This window comes from Salvelinus alpinus, chromosome 32, assembly GCF_045679555.1.
Source record: "Salvelinus alpinus chromosome 32, SLU_Salpinus.1, whole genome shotgun sequence".
Classification (NCBI taxonomy): domain Eukaryota; kingdom Metazoa; phylum Chordata; class Actinopteri; order Salmoniformes; family Salmonidae; genus Salvelinus; species Salvelinus alpinus.
The window spans coordinates 17,881,309-17,900,414 of record NC_092117.1 but is presented as its reverse complement, the minus strand read 5'-3'; the positions used below and the strand labels follow the sequence as shown (position 1 = coordinate 17,900,414).

The following is a 19,106-nucleotide window of genomic DNA, read 5'->3' as shown; positions in this document are numbered from 1 at the left end:
ACAAACAAACGTTTTGTTAAGACAACTGAACCCACATCAGTTGGCATTAACAAGCTACCTGTTGTATGCTTTGTCAACGCACGCACGCACGCACGCACGCACGCACGCACGCACGCACGCACGCACGCACGCACGCACGCACGCACGCACGCACGCACGCACGCACGCACGCACGCACGCACGCACGCACGCACGCACGCACGCACGCACGCACGCACGCACGCACGCACGCACGCACGCACGCACGCACGCACGCACGCACGCACGCACGCACGCACGCACGCACGCACGCACGCACGCACGCACGCACGCACGCACGCACGCACGCACGCACGCACGCACGCACGCACGCACGCACGCACACACACACACACACACACACACACACACACACACACACACACACACACACACACACACACACACACACACACACACACACACACACACACACACACACACACACACACACACACACACACACACACACACACACACACACACACACACACACACACACACATTGTTCAGCAAACATTAGGTATGTCAACTTCTGTCTAGCTAATGAGGTGGAGCTAACAAAACATTACAAAAACAAATCTGTCAACAAAATGTATTACAGTACTTGACTATCTGAGGTGGAAGCTAGCTACAGTAACTAACTTTACCTAATAACAGGAGTACACGGATAAACTGTGTTGCAATTTTAGTTGCAGTTGAGTTGCTTGCTAACGTTATTTGCTGGGAGGTGTAACACAAAACACTTCAGACGCAATTAGCTAGTTACCTTCAACTAGAGTTGCAACAAAGTTGTCCAGTGTCTAACGCTAGCCTAGTCAACAACAGTCATGACCGGTTAACGTTACCTCTGGGGCTCCATTGCATTGACTCGCGTCGCCTCCTCCGTTCAGTCGTTTTTGATGATGGTCGGTCGGTAACCCCTACACTAAATGTCAAACGGAGGCGCAAGCAGAGGGCTTCAACGTAGGCCTATGACTCCTTTCCATTCGGAAACTCCCGGTTGCCACATCGAACGTGCCCTTCATCTCGAAGTCTGCCTCTGCGAAATGCTGTCTGCAGATCCTGTTCTTCGATTCACTCTCAATACCACAGAGAATTTGCTGATTCCTGCCAGTGAAGCACTGGCGTCGGTCCTTACTATGGCAATTTAAAATGACGCTGACCATAGCTCAAATAAACCTTGTCGGCGATCAAAATAATAAATGTTTTTGTGTTAAATGCACGTTTAGTGTTAGTGGATTGAATACATCTCTTTGTTTAGATTTACTTCCCAAAGTGTTCCATTCCCCTTTAATATGGAGCTGGACCCCCCCCCCCCCTTTGCTGCTAGAACAGCCTCCCAATCTTCTAGGAAGGCTTTCCACTAGATGTTGGAACATTGCTGCGGGGACCTGCTTCCATTCAGCCACAAGAGCATTAGTGATGTCGGGCACTGATGTTGGGCGATTAGGCCTGAGTCGCAGTCGGCATTCCAATTCATCCCAAAGGTGTTCGATTGGGTTGAGATCAGAGATCTGTGCAGGCCAATCAAGTTCTTCCACACTGTTGTCTACAAACCATTTCTGTATGGACCTCGTTTTGTGCACGGGGCATTGTCATAATGAAACAGGAAAGGGCCTTTCCCAAACGATTCCCATAAAGTTGGAAACACAGAATCGTCTAGAATGTCATTGTATGCTGTAGCGTTACGATTTCACTTCAATTGAACGAAGAGGCCTAGCCTGAACCTTGAAAAGCAGCCCCAGACCATTATTCCTCCTACACCAAACTTTACAGTTGGCACTATGCATTCGGGTAGGTAGCGTTCTCCTGGCATCCGCCAAACCCAGATTCGTCCATCGGACTACCAGCTGGTGATGCGTGAATCATCACTCGTATTTCCACTGCTCCAGAGTCCAATGGCGGCGAGCTTTACACTACTCCAGCAGACGCTTGGCATTGCGCATGGTGATCTTAGGCTTGTGTGCGGCTGCTCGGCAAAGGAAACCCATTTCATGAAGCTCCCGACGAACAGTTATTGTGCGGACGTTGCTTCCAGAGGCAGTTTGGAACTCGGCAGTGAGTGTTGCAACCGAGGACACACAATTTCTGCGCTAGAAGCTTGAGAACTCGCCAGTCCCGTTCTGTGAGCTTGTGTGGCCTACCAATTCGCGGCTGAGACGTTGTTGCTCCTAGACGTTTCCACTTCACAATAACAGCACTTACTGTTTACCGGGGCCGCTCTAGCAGGGCAGAAATTTGACAAACTGACTTGTTGGAAAGGTGGCATCCTAAGACGGTGCCACGTTGAAAGTCACTGAGCTCTTCATTATGGGCCATTCTACTGCAAATGATTATCTATGGAGATTGCATGGCTGCGTGCTCGATTTTACACACCTGTCAGCAACGGGTTTAGCTGAAATAGCCGAATCCACTAATTTGAAGGGGTGTAAAAACAGCTGCATTGGACCTTTAAAAAATGTTTGGCCAAGGGATCAGTGGAATAAGTCTCTACAATGTATGTTCTTAACCCTGGGAAACATAGGCCTGGGAGGCTCATAAGGATATTGGTATCTACAGTACTCCACCAACAATACATTAGTTCTTCTATTCCCCCAAAATATTTTGGGGGGGCATACATACACTGTAATTTAAGCTTTAAAACTGCAGTTCTCTCTTCCTCATGGATTTTTTTTTTGAATTTCAGGTTATTAATGTTAAAGCTGCAACAAGAAAATATTTCTCTGCCCCATTATTTCTTGAAAACTGAGAAAGAGGCGGGCCATTCAAATATTCCTTCCCAGGGCCCGAGACTGGGTTCATCTGGCAATGCACTGCCGAGGTCATAGTAAAACCAAAGACAGTACAGTATGAAGAAACGGTTTCTCCAATAGAAATCCCCGATCACACTTGTAGGCGATGTCATGGGAACGTTGGCTATCTAAGCTAATGCGCAGAAACATGTCATCGGGTCTAACGGTCGTCTTGCTCCGAACGGCACATTTGCAGGCCGAAAATGAAAACGTTCAATTTAATATTTTCATGAGGTTGGCGTAATAACATGTTCAACTACTTAAGACATTGACTCGAATCTAGGTTGTGCCTTTAGCTTGAGAAAATTAACAAATAAGGAAGCTTTTTTTCCCCTCTCATTGACACTGGCCTGGTCTGCTTGGTTCACAAGACTTCGTTCCCGGAAGTCTTGTGATGTTGTGCTTCTGGGTTTAGAAACGCCTTGGATGCTATTTTTGTCTCACTTGAGTTGTGTTCTAATTGTTTTTTTTATTTTTTTTATTTAACCTTTATTTAACCAGGTAGGCAAATTGAGAACACGTTCTCATTTACAATTGCGACCTGGCCAAGATAAAGCAAAGCAGTTCGACACATACAACAACACATAGTTACACATGGAGTAAAACAAACATATAGTCAATAATACAGTGAAAAAAAATAAAATAAGTCTATATACAATGTTCTAATTGTGAGGGGTTCCCTGATGAATTTGCTATCACAAATGGGGTCCCCGGCCCCAAAAGGTTTTTAAAATACATATTAATCTTGATATGAATCATTAGTCACAGAGCGATCAGTGATACTCACAGGAGGGTCTTGGTCCTCAGCGAACACAGTGGCGATGACCGTTCCCTTCTCTGCATTGGGGGCCACCAGGCCCTTGTACAGCGCTTGGCTAAACACCGGGGAGAAGTCATTCATATCCTGTGAATAAAAAGAAAAGGAATAGATACATAAAGTACTGTAGGCTACTATGAATGTTGAATTTTACATTTTTGTATCCCCAATGCTTAAAAAACAAAAAGAGAAAGTTGGTCAATTTATTTTATACACTGTGATTGGAACTGCTATCTGCAAGTCTAGCTGACAAAGTTCTGTACCAGCATTATTATGTGAATTAATGTCACAAGATACTTAATTCCAAATAATGGAAATGTTGAGGAAACCAAGGAAATTGGCCTTTGCAAGATGTGTATGGCCCCAGGCGTTGCTCTAGGACAGTGGTACATATTTCATATCTGATTGTAAACTTTGTAAAAAAGTTTCAAGTTTCACTATTTTTATGTTACGTGCACACGTACAGTGAAATGCCTTTCCTGCAAGCTCCAAACCCAACATTGCAGTAATCAATATTAATGTAGCACTAAAAACAACAAGGTAGAATAAAACAAAAACTGAACTGTAAACTGTACTGAACGTCAACTTAAACGTATTGAAGAACGATCTGGTCTAAATGACCATGTACTCTCTAGGTTTCTTCCTAGGTTCCTTACTTTCTAGGGTTTTTCCTAACCTCTGTGCTTCTACATCAGCATTGCTTGCTCTTTGACTTAAATTTAATTATTTTGCTGCTCTATAGTTCGCTACATACTTCAGTCAAAATTAGGGAGGTTGTAAAAAACAAAGTGATCAGCGATCAGATTATCTCCAACCAATCAGAGTATCAAAGCCAATTACGAATGTTCAAACCGCCACCGTTCTAGTAATGGCCCAATCAATTGGTTTCTGAGAGCAATCAGAACGGCTAGAATGTTTTTCTGTTCTAGAAATCATCGGGAAAGTACTCAGATTCAGACATTGCGGAGAATAAATGAACATCCGTGGGTATTATATAATTGGACCATTTTCCTGTCCTGTTAAGCATTCAAAGTGTAACGAGTGCTTTTAGGTGTCAGGGGAAAAGTATGGCATAAAAAGTAAAGTATTTTCTTTAGGAATGTAGTGAAGTAAAAGTAAAAGTTGTAAAAAATTAAAATAGTAAAGTAAACTACAGATACCCCCCCAAAAAAAATTAAGTAGTACTTGAAAGTTTTTTTACTTAAGTACTTTACACCACTGCTCAATTGAGATAATTTCCACACTGCCACGTAGGCCTGCCTGACAAGGTCAAATAATCTAGGATTTATTTTTAACCAAATGTTGCAATTGCAAATTGACTTAGAATTAGAGCAAAACTGTAGTAATCATGGAAATAGAATGACTATTCTAATTCTATTGTTAGAATATAATAGTGGGCACTTTGAATAGTGTTGTTTGAGATGACAATGAATTAAAATGCCAGGGAGGAGTTATTGTGACAGGGTAGGAACTAAAGTGTTGATAAGTGTTTCCTAGGGGATCCTATAATCTTTGGCTACATGGCATGTTTTCTCTTAGCTACTTCATGTAGCTAAAGTATTCTTGCTCTGCATATTCCTCATTGATTTAGAAGATACTGTTGCACAAACAACATGCTGATTTAGGTCTACACCATCACTGGTATTATCCGGCTGTATTAGCTCTTACTCAGTACATTTATTAGTTAGCTAGCTAGCTAGCTATTAGCATTAGCGGCTAACAATTAGTGTCTCACAAGATTTTTGGCAACTTGCTAAGAAAAGACAAACTAGCTGTTTGCTGATGTAAGAAACACAAGCTAATAGTGTCATTATAGAAAGCTAGTGGAATTATATTAAGAAGCAACGTGAAAACAGCATTGTTGTCATCAACATTGTTGCATGTGCTGCATTGATCATGCAGACCGAACACAAGTGTCTCGTGGTTGAGGAACATCAAATGTGCTCCTTGAGTGAAAGGGGGCGGGGCGTACCTAGGTCTGTGTGGAAAGTGGCGCGGAGAGAGATCACTCAAGTAGCGAAGTAAACTATTAAAATTGACATTACACATTTAACAAACCAAACATTCAAATACCAGTATAGAAGGTAAAGTAAAAACCCAAACCGGTCCCTGTATCAATACCGGTATATCATAAAATACGGTATACCGCCCAGCCCTACACTTACCCATAATATGGACTTGGCTTTTGCGACTGCACTTGAAATTTTTCGGACTAACTGACCTTCATGTCTTAAAGTAATGATGGATTGTCATTTCTCTTTGCTTATTTGAGCTGTTCTTGCCATAATATGGACTTCGTCTTTCACCAAATAGGGCTATCTTCTGTATACCAACCCTACCTTGTCACAACACAACTGATTGGCTCAAACGCATTAAGTAGGAAAGAAATTCCACAAATTAACTTTTAACAAGGCACACCTGTTAATTTAAATGCATTCCAGGTGACTACCTCATGAAGCTGGTTGAGAGAATGCCAAGAGTGTGTATAGCTGTCATCAAGGCAAAGGGTGGCAACTTTGAAGAATCTCAAATATAACATATATTTAGATTTGTTTTACACTTTTTGGGTTACTACATGATTCCATATGTGTTATTTCACAGTTTTGATGTCTTCACTATTATTCTATAATGTAGAAAATAGTCAAACTAAAAACAAACCCTTTAATAGGTGTGTGCAAACTTTTGAGTGGTACTGTACATTTGCAAACATTTCTAAAAACCTGTGTTCCTTTTGTCAATATGGGATATTGTGTGTAGATCGATGAGGAAAAATTATATTTTAATCAATTTCAGAATAAGTCTGTAACGTAACAAAATGTGGAAAAAGTCAAGGGGTCTGAATACTTTCCAAATGCACTGTACATATAGAATTAAAGATCTTGAACAACACATTGATTCATATGATAAAATGACATTTCTGATGGTATGGTTGAAGTGGGCCGGTGCTGACCGGCAGAGAGAAGAGCCTTTGACACAAGTGCCCTTGAACAAACCATCTGATTTAACCATACCTAGAGGATCTTCATGTGAAAGGCAAAGACTCATTCACAGACACGTGTACAGTTCATCTATATGCAGCTTGTGTTCTGTTGAGCTGACAAACGGTGATTCAGTGCTTCAGCTTTCAATAACAAAGTCTTGCCATGGTGTTGTTCTCTGTTTGTGGAGGTGGAGAATACACACACACACACACACAAGCACGCTCTATCAGCTTCTACCGTGTGTTTTCAGAAAGGGTGAGAAAAGAGGGAAACGTTTGCGAGTTTATTTCTCAAACCAAGGACACAGGTAGACTACACTATCTATCACTGCGACGGCTTTCAAAGAAAAAGAAACCTTTCTAAAAACAAACACAAGAACAAATTAAACGCAAAAGACTTAAAAAGCTTCAGCAGGTGTAATATGGAGGGAGGAAGGAATGTCATTGTGCCTCCTCCATCTCCACTCATAGGAACCCAGTGTGAATCCATTCGTCCCGCCTTAATCCATGTTGGCCCTATCAAAAAGCTGCCAGCAAGGTGTGATCCTATCAAACACTGTTCCTGGGTGACTACAAGAAAACTGCATCAAACTGTCCTTATCGAAGGACAAACTGACTCTACAGCTAGGCTGGGCCTGCAGAGGAACAACTTGAAGGACCAAGCTTCCCTTGCCATCCTGGCAATATTGTGAATGCAGAGTGGAAGTCAGCGGATCTGCCATCGGGCTAAATAAAACCCACATACATCCTGAAAAAGCAAATGCACTGTTTTCTGTCCAACTCAGTGGGTGAAGTGTGAGACTAGGGATGTTCTATATCATGGATATATTCACAGTTAAAAGGTGTTGTTACGCATGCACACACTCACGTACACACACCCATACACACAAACAGAGTGAGACACAGTGTACCAAAACAGGAGGCGTTTAATCCCTTAGTTTCGATTGAGCGGCTAATCTCATGAAAGGTTGGAAAGGGAATGCATGCGTCTGGAAATCCTCACATAATTGCAGTCACAAAGCTAATGAGTCATTCAGCCCTGGAATAGCACCGGGCTAACACGACCGCTAGAAAGCCACAGTGGCTTTGGATATGTGCTCAGTCTTGGATCAGCCCTAACAAAAACACAATCAGGACTGCAATTCAAGTGTCTTCTAGCTGGCCTATCTGAATGATTTTATCATTAAATTGAGTTTACAGCATATATTGACATAATACCATATGACTGCTATTCATCTAGCGCTGAAGTACTTTGCCTGCTGGGGGGCAATGTTAACTACTTGTTTGTAATATCATCACCTCTTGAAGAGCATAGTCAGAACTATAAATCACCAATTATTCCATGCAAAAACATTGCACATATTTAGCTCTATCATCAGAGTTATGCAGCAAGTAACTACGTGCTTTTAATGATCAGTAAGCATCAATTGATCGTGTAATTTAACGGGCAAAGTACTTTAGCGCTACATGAATAGCAGTCATGGTATTATGTCATTATATGCTGTGAACTCAATTTAATGACCACCTCATTCAGCTAGGCCAGCTAAGAGACTTTTGAATTGCAGTCCTGATTGTGTCTTTGTTATGGCTGTTCCAAGGCTGACAGATGGAGCTGGACACGTTCAGCTGGGAGAGTTTGTCTTGTAGCAGTTATGGGTATTGAACGCAGAGATAAAGTCCACAAACAATATCTTTGCACATGTCTTTGGGTTATCGAGGTGCTTAAGGATGTAGTGTAGGCCCCTGTTAACAACATAGTCCACAGACCTGTTAACTCTGTAGGCGAACTGCAGTGGGTCACACAGTGGGAGGGGGGAGTGAATACACAGTGAATACAGAGATTCAGCTGGTCTTACCGTGATCCGAACAGTGACGGTGGCCTCACCGGGGGGCATTGTCCCTGCCTGGTCCACGGCCTCCACCTGGAAGGTATAGTTGGTCCCCATGCCCATACTAGCCAGGTCCTCAAAGTCCAGCGTCTGCAGAACCAACAGCTCGCCTGAGATCGGGTTCACCGAGAAAAGCTTCCTGGCCTCCGCAGATTTGATACGGTATGTTACGTTAGAGAACAGGTCTGCATCTACCGCCTGGGACAGAGGGAGAGAGAGGGATCAGACAGACAGACAGACAGACAGACAGACAGACAGACAGACAGACAGACAGACAGACAGACAGACAGACAGACAGACAGACAGACAGACAGACAGACAGACAGACAGACAGACACAGACAGACAGACAGACAGACAGACAGACAGACAGACAGACAGACAGACAGACAGACAGACAGACAGGCAGGCAGGCAGGCAGGCAGGCAGGCAGGCAGGCAGGCAGGCAGGCGGGATAGATAGATAGATAGATAGATAGATAGATAGATAGATAGATAGATAGATAGATAGATAGATAGATAGATAGATAGACTGAAAGCGCAATGAAATGAGAAATGGTATAGGTGTTTGCTATATTCAGTGAATGCTAATTTGTTTAAACACAGTGTAAAGTGCTTCTACTATGTAGAAATGTAATAAAATGTATACAAGCACTAATCAAATTAATCCCAGGGAAATTGTTTAGTTGGCCCTTTATAAGTAAAATTATTAAGATCAAAGGAGGAGCTTTGCTAGGGGCAGAGAAATATGATTATAGAAATGCATGTACACAAACACACACACACACACAAACACAGAAACCAAAATCCTGATTAGAAAAGATATCCAACCGACAACTGAAAATAAAAAGTCAATGCGATCTGTGGGAGTGAGAATCTTTCAGGTGGAATGCTTTGATGTGGAGATGTGACGGAAGTAACAATATACAACAATATAAAAAGATAAAATACATTTATAAATAAATAGAAAAGAGAACACATATAATCCCTCCAGAGGACAGAGGCGGGGATCAGAGATTCATCTGCCTGCAATGGCTGTCTGTCACTGGGCTTTCTTTACAGACAGGTGTCACTCCCACTACCAACCCCATCCCTGTCTGCTTCTGTTCTGGCTGAAGATGTTGTTCGTTTTTCTTGGGAGATTAGTGTTGTCACGGTTGCAGGTGTCAGTCACTCATCCACTCCCCCCTCCCTTGCATTATTCCCTTGTGAGTTGAGTAATATGTCACTCAGAATAGGTCTACAATTACTTCCCCTCTGCTCCGGCTTTGCTTTGGTGCTCGCTTGGGTATTCCAATGGTTCTCTTCCTCAGCACAAACAACAAGAGGATATGCTTGACAGTAGGGCTGCACGATTAATCAAATTCAGATCAAAATTGCGATAATGATAGGTCAATATTCATATGGCAAGAGTCTGCGATTATCTATTTTATTTGACGCTCAGTTAATACAACAAAAACTAGACTACGGCTCCTCCTCCAATGAGATCCGCTAGACTCCGTTCATTCACTCCCTACATGCATAGAGGATGCTGACCAATCACAAGCGGGCACTGTCACTCGCTGCATTGCATGCACATGCTGGCCAATCACAAGCGTCCCCGCTTAGAGCGCGCGGTTAGATGCTGGTGAGGAAGGGCTGAGTGCTGCTAGTGCTAACGAAAAAACATCCCGCAGTCAAATAAGAATATATCACATAGCCAAAGACATGATTCCTATTTGCAGAGTCAACAAAGATGGCGTCAAGAAGATGATTAACAAACTGGACAGGAGATACAAGATTCCATCTCATACATATGTCTCCCAAGTCACAATACCAACACTGTATAGCAAAATTAAGGGAGAAGTTGAAATAGAGCTCACACATGTTGATTATTACGTGACTACAACATACATTTGGAAGTAGAACAGCCGAGCCCTAAATTAGTTTGACAGTACACTATATTGATGAGACGTTTCAACTGAAAGGTCGGTGCTTGGAAACATCATAGGCCAGAAGATCACACAGGATAAAACATTGCTCTGGGGTTGTGTGAAGCTTTAATTGCCTGGGTCGCTAATGAGGAGCAGGAAGTGTGCATAACGTTAACGGGGGAAATGTAGTAAGGGCCATCTCGTTGAATGACTGGACCAGACTCCAATGTTTTGGACACAGGCTGCACCTACAATCGGTAAGCTACGTGTTACATGTTTTTAAGGCACTTTGACTTATAATTTCTATGGCCTATGGCGGCATGAATAAATATTTAATTTGGATTATTTAAGAACTCATAATGGTAAAATAGGAAATAGGAACTCATAATGTTATTTTGCATAGTTTTTCAGAGAACGAATACAGCCCCGAGTTGAATACCATGGCTATAATTTAACACATTTGCCTCTAGAAATGTGTTAATTTGCAGGTAGAAATGTGTTCAGCATCCACTTAAGTAGCTAGCAAGTTTACTAGATAGCTACAGTAGTTTCCATGGTAACTAACCAAACAGACTTGTTAGGTTAGCTAACCAAACCAACAGCACTAGCTTGCCATTATGAAAATCTAATTCAACGATGCCAATAATGTCTTCAATTCGACTTTTACTTTCAAAAGCAGCACAAACATAGAACATGTAGGAATGAACTATAGCCATTGAATTCTATGGTGCAAATATAGCATGCATTATAGGGAAATAATGCACCCTCTAGAATGCCCTTCAAGCCAATCAGAAACAGACATTGATCAATGCTATGGTATAATAGTTAATTCATGAATAAGTGTTACGCAACACTATATTTTAATGATCATTTTAAAAATGAATGTTTGTTAATATGCAGGTGTAATAATCCTATATATAAGTATAACAATGTTGGAAAAATATTTAAATTGGTTTTGTATTCAGTTAGCACAGTATGTATTCATTCATATGATCTTATTTTAGAAGTGATGTTCTTTACTCTGACACTTAGTTTTCACCCAGGTGTTTGAAAATCGCAATTCATAATCGCAATATCCGTCAAAAAAGCACAATTATACATGTTGTCCAAATCGTGCTGCCCTACTTGACAGTGTCGAATCTACCTGAGACACCTTCCATCAAGTTCCATGGCGCTCAGGGTTTGTCAAGCATTACATTATCGTTTGTCAAGAGAGGGATGTTTTTTTTACCCCTTAAGCCTGATTCAGAGCGTTGATGAGAAACTGACTTTTAGTCTTACTCCATTTGAGACTTAAGACACCCAGAGTTCTTACAGACCAGACTCCTCAGATAGTAAAGTTTTGCCCTCCGTTGCGTGTGTGAAACACGAAAGAGCCTGGAAGCTTATGGCAGTTGAAATGGCGGCCAAATCGCCTGATAGCTGTAGACGCTTTGACGTTAACGGATGTTAAAGGGGGCATTTAATAGTCAAGCTGTTTGAAAACGTTACTGTTCTGTGCAAGGCCTGGCAGAGAGAGGGAGAGAAACCACAGATCCCCCTCCCCCCAAATCCACACTCACACTGAGTATCAGAACCACAATGCTCATTAATCACATAAATATTCAGTGTAGCTGTAGGACGCACGTGAACACGCACACACTAACACACACTTACACTGAGGCGCAGCACCACGGTACCCACAGGGCTGTTCTCTGGGACATTGACCACGTAGGTCTTCTGGGAAAACTCTGGGCTGTTGTCATCGATGTCTGTCACCTGGACAGAGAGGGTGAAGGTGGTCCTGCGGGGGTCCACCGCTCCGTCTGAGGCCTCCACTATAAGGTCATACTGACTCCTGACCTCTCGGTCCAGAGGCACCACGGTGAAGATGCTGCCGTTCTCGGTGATGGTGAAAAGACCTGGGTGGTTGACTATCCTGTAGCGCACCAGACCATTAGCCCCTGCATCTGGATCTGTGGCCTGCAGTGAAGGAGGAAAAGATAGTAGATTCAATTTGTGGAGTGAGGAAGAGAAACAGGCAAATAATGGAGATACTTAAGCAGTAAGGTACAAGGGGTTGTGCTCTATCATGAATATAGTCACGGTTAAAAACGCACACACACACACACCTCAAAATTAGTACTGTACATTTAAAAATTACTAAACTGACATGGTTCTCATAAATTCAAACCCAGTGTTCATTTCAATCTCATTTTCTCTTCACATTGAGATTAGTGTCTTTGTCACAGACTCATGACTAATCATCAGCAAGTTCAAAAGGCCAGAAGCCTCTTCCTTAAAAGTCTGAGATTCATCAAAAGGAATTCCTTGAATGCTAAATCACGTTGCAGAAACGTACACTGCATTTTTTATTCAGCAAAAAAGAAGGAAAGGATGGCAAACCGCAGAACAGGGTACATTTTGAGTATCCTTCAGGGTAGACAGAAAGTTAGTTGCTTAACAAATTCTAAATCCCTCATGAATATGCCAGGTCATGAGTATGCCAGCGTGTGTCAGTGTGTGCTATCTTGTGTGTGTGCGTGCGTGCGTGCGTGCGTGCGTGCGTGAACCTGACTGCATTTTTGTGTGTAAAGAGCAGGCACTAATTCCTTTCTGTTGTAATCATGGTAACAAGGTAAGAGAGAGAGGGAGTGAGAGAAATAAAGAGCGAGAGAGGCGGGGAAGGCTTTGAAATCTGACCCTGCTCCTGACTGAGTTCTTGATCTCGGCTATGAAAGGACAGAGTAGCACAGTGAGTAAAAAAAGGGAAAATTAAAAAGGGAGAGGGCTTAGATGGAGTAAGGGTGATTTACCCTAATTTTGTATTACACAGACAGCCAGATAGATGCTCAAAGCCAAGGCTAAAGATTGAGCCCTGACGTTAAGCCTTTAGAAAACGGAAGAACAACATGTCAATTGAAATGTGCAAACATTACTGTGCAATGAGTTGACATCATTATGCACCTCACGGTTCACAGGCTTAATTCCTTTAATACATACTAAATGTATCAATTAATAATTAGGAATATTATAACAGCCTGCCATGGACTAGAAACACACACACGCTCACTTTAGCACCGCAGGGTTGATTAGCGGCTGTTTTTTATGAACTTAAGGTAGCCAAGCATTCATTGTCTCTCAGATCCATTAAAAGTTCATTAGGCTGCGTTTACACAGGTAGTCAAATTCTGATATTTTGCACAATTATGGGCAAAAGAGCTGATCTGATTTGCCAAAACACCAAAAATATCAGAATTGGGCTGCCTGTGCAAACGCAGCCTTAGATCTGCCACATGAAAAAACTGCTACGACTCGGCTAGTGTGGAAACTTCACTTTTGTGTATGCTAGGTGAGTGTGGATAAGTATAGAATCTACACTATGTGGATGCATAAATACCTTTTGGTTAATACCTGATACAAAAAGGTAGGCCTACATACAGTATGCATGCTTGTGAATGACAAAGAAACTAACAATGTAATTATCGTCACATCATTATGTTATTACCATTTAAGCATGACATGTGTAGGTGACAAGCAGGTAAATAACACATTGTAAATTAAAGTGGAACCTTGAAGGGTATGATGTAGCTTACAACTCATAAGAAATTTAGTGTCATATTATTGAGGTTGATGGCTTCATCAAGAAGAGCGGGGGAGAAATGTCAAACGATACCATGTTCAAACGTCTCTTCAATTAGCTACATCGCTACAGATTTGATGGTTTAGCTGACGTGAATGCTAATTGATTTGTCATCGTCATGTGTGTGCTCAGATTACAACTCCCAGTTGTATGGAAGTGTATGGTACTTCAGCTCATATGCTTGAATAAACACAAAAGGTCTACCTGTTAACTGTCTGGGACATTGGAATATCAGAACAGGTATGATGCAGTTCTAATAAAGAAATGTTGAATACTCGTTTCTGATTGGCTTGAAGGGCATTCTAGAGTGTGCACTATTTCTCAGTAATGCACGGCAATAACAACAGTTATGAAGTAGTTCCAACAAAAACATACCAGCCGTTAGTCCAATTTGCTTGGTTGCTAGACAAACACTTTGGTTGCTAATTCTACTAATTTCTAATTGGCTCAAAGGGCATTCTAGAGTGTGCATCATTTCTCAGAGGGCGCCATAAAATTCAGATTGTTTAAGTATCTTAATGTTAACCCTAAGGCGTGTAAGGCAGGGATCTTCAAACAGGGATGCGCGAAAATATCTCTAAAAATAAAAGTGGATTACAGTATGTAACCAGCTAAACTAGCAGAAATGTGTTCAGAGTTACCTTTCTAGCTGATAGGCTATGTTAGAGTTTACACTTCCTCTTCAGTTATAACTGTGGGATGGTCATCTACTAAATCTATGCATTTTTATATCTTGATTACTTCCTTTCCATTATCATTCACCTGGTGATAATACAAGACATGACAAAATGCTGTTTCGGTAGTCTTCCAGTCATTGCACTAATGCTAGTTAGCAATGGCTCACGAAACTACCTTCAAATTTCACAATTACATACAAATTGTATCCATGAGTTCATCTGACAAAGGGCTTAATTGTCAAAATCCCACGCCATCCCTTAAAGATACTTAAACAATACAGTATGCAGTGCAACACCCATGCATAAGTATCATCTGCCATCAGCTTAAGGGTCAAGTACTGCACTTCAATGCCATTTTATGGTGGATAAAGAGTTGAGTGATGTTTACAGACCCACATAAAAAGGGACCTGCCATTCAAGATAGTATTGAGATATGAGTCATATGTGAAGACTAGACTTCAAGTTGAGAAGTACTGATGATTTTCATTATTCAACTCTAACCAGTATTGCAGGATTCATTTTCTCCCTGGTTAATTACTGATTTTCATTGATTGTAAGTAGAGTCCTCTCACTTGGTGTCCCAGGACTGAGTCAGTCCCTGATTACAGCAGATGGATAACAACCAGCAGAGTTGTGGAACTCAAGGGCCGGACTTCAATACCCCATGGAGAAGAAACAGTTTGATTTGTATTACAAATGCACCAATGAATGTGTTTTGTATTCTGTTGATACATGTATTACTTACTCTATCAATCTCTGTGCCATAATGTGGTCTATGGGAGTAACTCAAAATAAATGATAATCAATAAGAGAGAGTGGGAACTTCAAAGTGAGATACAAGTCTTGGTGTTCTAGGGTTGGTGAATGTGTGTCAGCATGATGAAACAAATAAAGTAACTCAAATTGAGGAGCTCCAGTTCCCATAAAGGATGTTGGAATTACCCTTATCTCCTTTCCAACATTTTGAAAAGGCATCAGTCTTAACAAATGTGTGAATCATCATCACAATTCAGTAGGAGTATAAACTACCTATCATATCCCTCAGCAGAACAGTAATCATTCCATAGATTAAATGAATGAAGAAAAAAGTTATGGAAGTTTGTATTTCTTCTTGGTCTGGATGACAAATTGTATATTTCTTTTTTCTTTTTGAGCATTTGTTGTTACCGTTTCTCGTAATGGACAATGGATCCAAACACAACTAAACGTGCAACAAGGTGGACAAGTAAGAGTTTCCACTTGATTGCAGTCCAGCAGGGCCCTCACAAGAGAGGCCATATTAACAAAGTTAGCATGGCCCATCCATCAGTGTACTTTGGGTAATTAACAATCCATGTATTCCATTATAAGTAATTAAATTAAGAGGTAATAATGGATTATTGACAACTTGTTTTAATTAATAATTAATTAATATAATTGATTTATACTCAGATAAAGGGACAAACTATAGCAATAATCACTTCTCTATATAATCACTTCATTGTATTCTCTATTGTGCTTTAAATATAGTTAATGAAATATTTTCTTTAGCTTTTTCCATAGACATTTTTTGGATAAATGTTTAATAAATGATAAGCATATGATACATTTGTAAATAAAGCATCCAAACCACTCTTACAATTAATGGGCAATTCCGGCACTTTTGAACCTCATTTTCATAATCTTCAGTACCATACCAGTGTCTAACGTAAACTCACTCACTTTTGTACATCGCATTGGTCCATACAATTGACCTTATTTTAGCGCCCCAAAAACGTAATACTTCCAGATCAAGTCAGTCCCTGTCAATACCATTGTAAAGCACAATTTCTCCCCTTTCCAACAGAATCAATTACATGACCCCCACGCTGCCCGTTTCTGCATGAATCAAGAAGGCAATGAGCCCCATCGGGTCTTTTTAAAAATGACGGGTGGGGAAGCGAAACTAAGGAGAGATGTTGTGTGGGAAAATTGCTTTTTTTCACTCAAACTGTCCAACTTATCACCTTATCGCCTCTAAAATGTAAATAAAACACTATAAAGAGTTTATATAATGTGTCATTACATATCTATTTGAAGGTTTGTGTCGAATTTGAATCAGGTCTTTAGGGCGGTGCTAAAGTGATCTTAGAAGTAAACAGCGGCTTTGAGAATGATGATCGCATGCAATGATGACGCAAAAAATTACTAGGTATCCCCCCTTACCCCCGTCACTGTCCATTTCTTGTTTTTAAAGGATGAGAGAAGAGCTACACCTGGTGGAGAGCGATTGTAAGACAGAAATAGTTGCTTTATGCGTGCTGTACGTTACGACATAACACGTCACGATGTAACAGAGGGTCTGTTTTTTAAACTTTTCTCCAATACTATAGAGCCATTACCATGTCGATCAACGCTTGAATAGAAACATAGTTCACACCCCCGATTTTGAAGTCAACACAGTCGCTACAGCCCCATTAGTTTTCTTTGTAGCCTCGTTTGAATGTTGCGGTTGCGCACATTACACATTGTTGCGGTTGCGCACATTTACATTACATATGTTAAAAAGCCATGCAACATGCTGATATACACCACCACTGGTAGCAACCTGTATTAGAGCTAATGTCTGCTTTGCCCTAGCTAGTGCATTTAGCTAAAGGGCCTTTAGCTAGCCAGCTACCTAGTTAGCGATTAGCATTAGCAATTAGCTTTAGGCACATGCCAGCTTCCTTAGACTAACTAACTTGCGTTTTGCAAAGAGTAAGATACACAAACTAATATTATGATAAATGAAACTTGGATTAATTTTTAGAAGAAATGTGGAAAACAGTATCGTTGTTGTTTTGGAAGAATCAGTCGAGTGGATTCTGAGAGAAACAGGCACAGCGTGGAGGAACTGTCTGTGTGCTGCCTGCCCGTTGAGTGACAGGGGGCGGGGCTTCAGCCTGTCTTGTTTAAACAGTGTAGAGAAGAGTTTTGCGGAGAAATACTGTTATGCATTGACTTTTTTCTATGATTTTTTGAGGTGGATGTTTCTGGGTCGCACGTTGCTCCCAAAATAAAACACCAAGTCGCTCAGCAAAATATTTGGTCGCACTTTAGAGCCCTGGCTGGAGATTGAAAAGTGGGGGAATTGCCCTTTATCTCTTCATGTGCTACCATTTATCGGAGCACAGCTCAAACCAAAGTTCTGACATTACTAGGGCGAAGTAATAATTTTGATCTCAATTTTAACAAAAATTGGGATCTTTCATCAAGGCATTGTATTCTAGTCAATTAGAGCATGTCCCTAAGTCCACCTAATCAAGGCAAGACACAGAGGTAACTAAACAAACGCTGCGCTGTGGTCCTTCCATCGCACCAGCACGCACGCTCACACAAAAACTCTGGATGAATTATTCTCTGATTATTTCCCAGTCCAATTAATCTAAAACAGTAATTAGAAAAAACCTTACTGCCTGACAGAGCTGAACTGAACCAGTCATAAGGGACGTCACTTTGGGTGAAAGATCAGCCAATCGAGACCGGCCGTGTTAAAGTTATGCCACATGCGTTGCTGTGGACACCGGTGGGACTTTTGGAGTAGCTGGGTTTTGGTGAAGATACAAAAATACCTGCTCAGTAAAGACGTGCCAGGCAGGAATGTGGAAAGAAAGGAAATACCAGGAAATGGCAGGTGAAAGGAATGTTATTTCTTAAATGTTGTATTCATGCTCAAGGTGAACTCTAACAACATACTACTACACTGTGTGCATCTTTAACCCATTACATGTGCTTACCGTGACTTGACCCACAAACACATTGGCCTTCTCCTCCTGGACAGTGAGGTTCCTGGGCAGGGTCAGGTCAAACTTAGGGTCGTTATCATTTACATCAGTCACCACTATGTTCACTGTGGTGGTGGAGGTCTGGAAACAAAGACAGAGAGAAAAAAACAAGTTGATCGTGTGTGTGTATATGCGCATGAACCTGCATGCATGTGTACGCGCACAAGCAGACAGACATACTGTATTTGCGGTAGATTGGAAAGCTTTGAAAGAAATCAAAACTAAATTCAAAGACATTCTGTACGATGATACAGTGTAAATAATTCAATGACAATTTGCAAAACAAAAGCCAAAGCAGCAGGGAATCAAATATTTTCAAAAGAATTGGGAAAATAATTTATCTGAAGCAGACTTACAGAACAGCACCTGTGATGACTAGGCAAATACAAATATACTGTACTAATGAATACATAATGTAATGAAGTCAATGCTGAGACACTACGTCAAATAGTTACTGAAACTAACTCACACAGACTTCATCTTCACGGAGAATGCAGAGAATACAATATTACTAATGCAACAAAGGCTGTTAGCATTCCTACAGTATGTTTGTGGATATACTGTACAGTGTGCAATTATTATCACATAATATTAACTGTTTGAGGGCAAAGT

At 41.2% G+C, this 19,106-nt stretch overlaps 1 protein-coding gene across 1 annotated transcript in view; it reads right to left on the bottom strand.

The window, feature by feature from the left end:
- The window catches only part of LOC139562344 (protocadherin-15-like), a 289,491-nt gene that overhangs the window by 101,435 nt on the left and 168,950 nt on the right, over positions 1–19,106 (bottom strand). Inside the window, exons 19-22 of the mRNA XM_071380009.1 lie at positions 18,447–18,575; positions 12,067–12,372; positions 8,467–8,697; positions 3,601–3,717 (exon numbers count right to left, since the gene is read on the bottom strand). Coding sequence (XP_071236110.1) covers positions 3,601–3,717; positions 8,467–8,697; positions 12,067–12,372; positions 18,447–18,575 — 783 coding nt within the window. The remainder of the gene's footprint in view (positions 1–3,600; positions 3,718–8,466; positions 8,698–12,066; positions 12,373–18,446; positions 18,576–19,106) is intronic.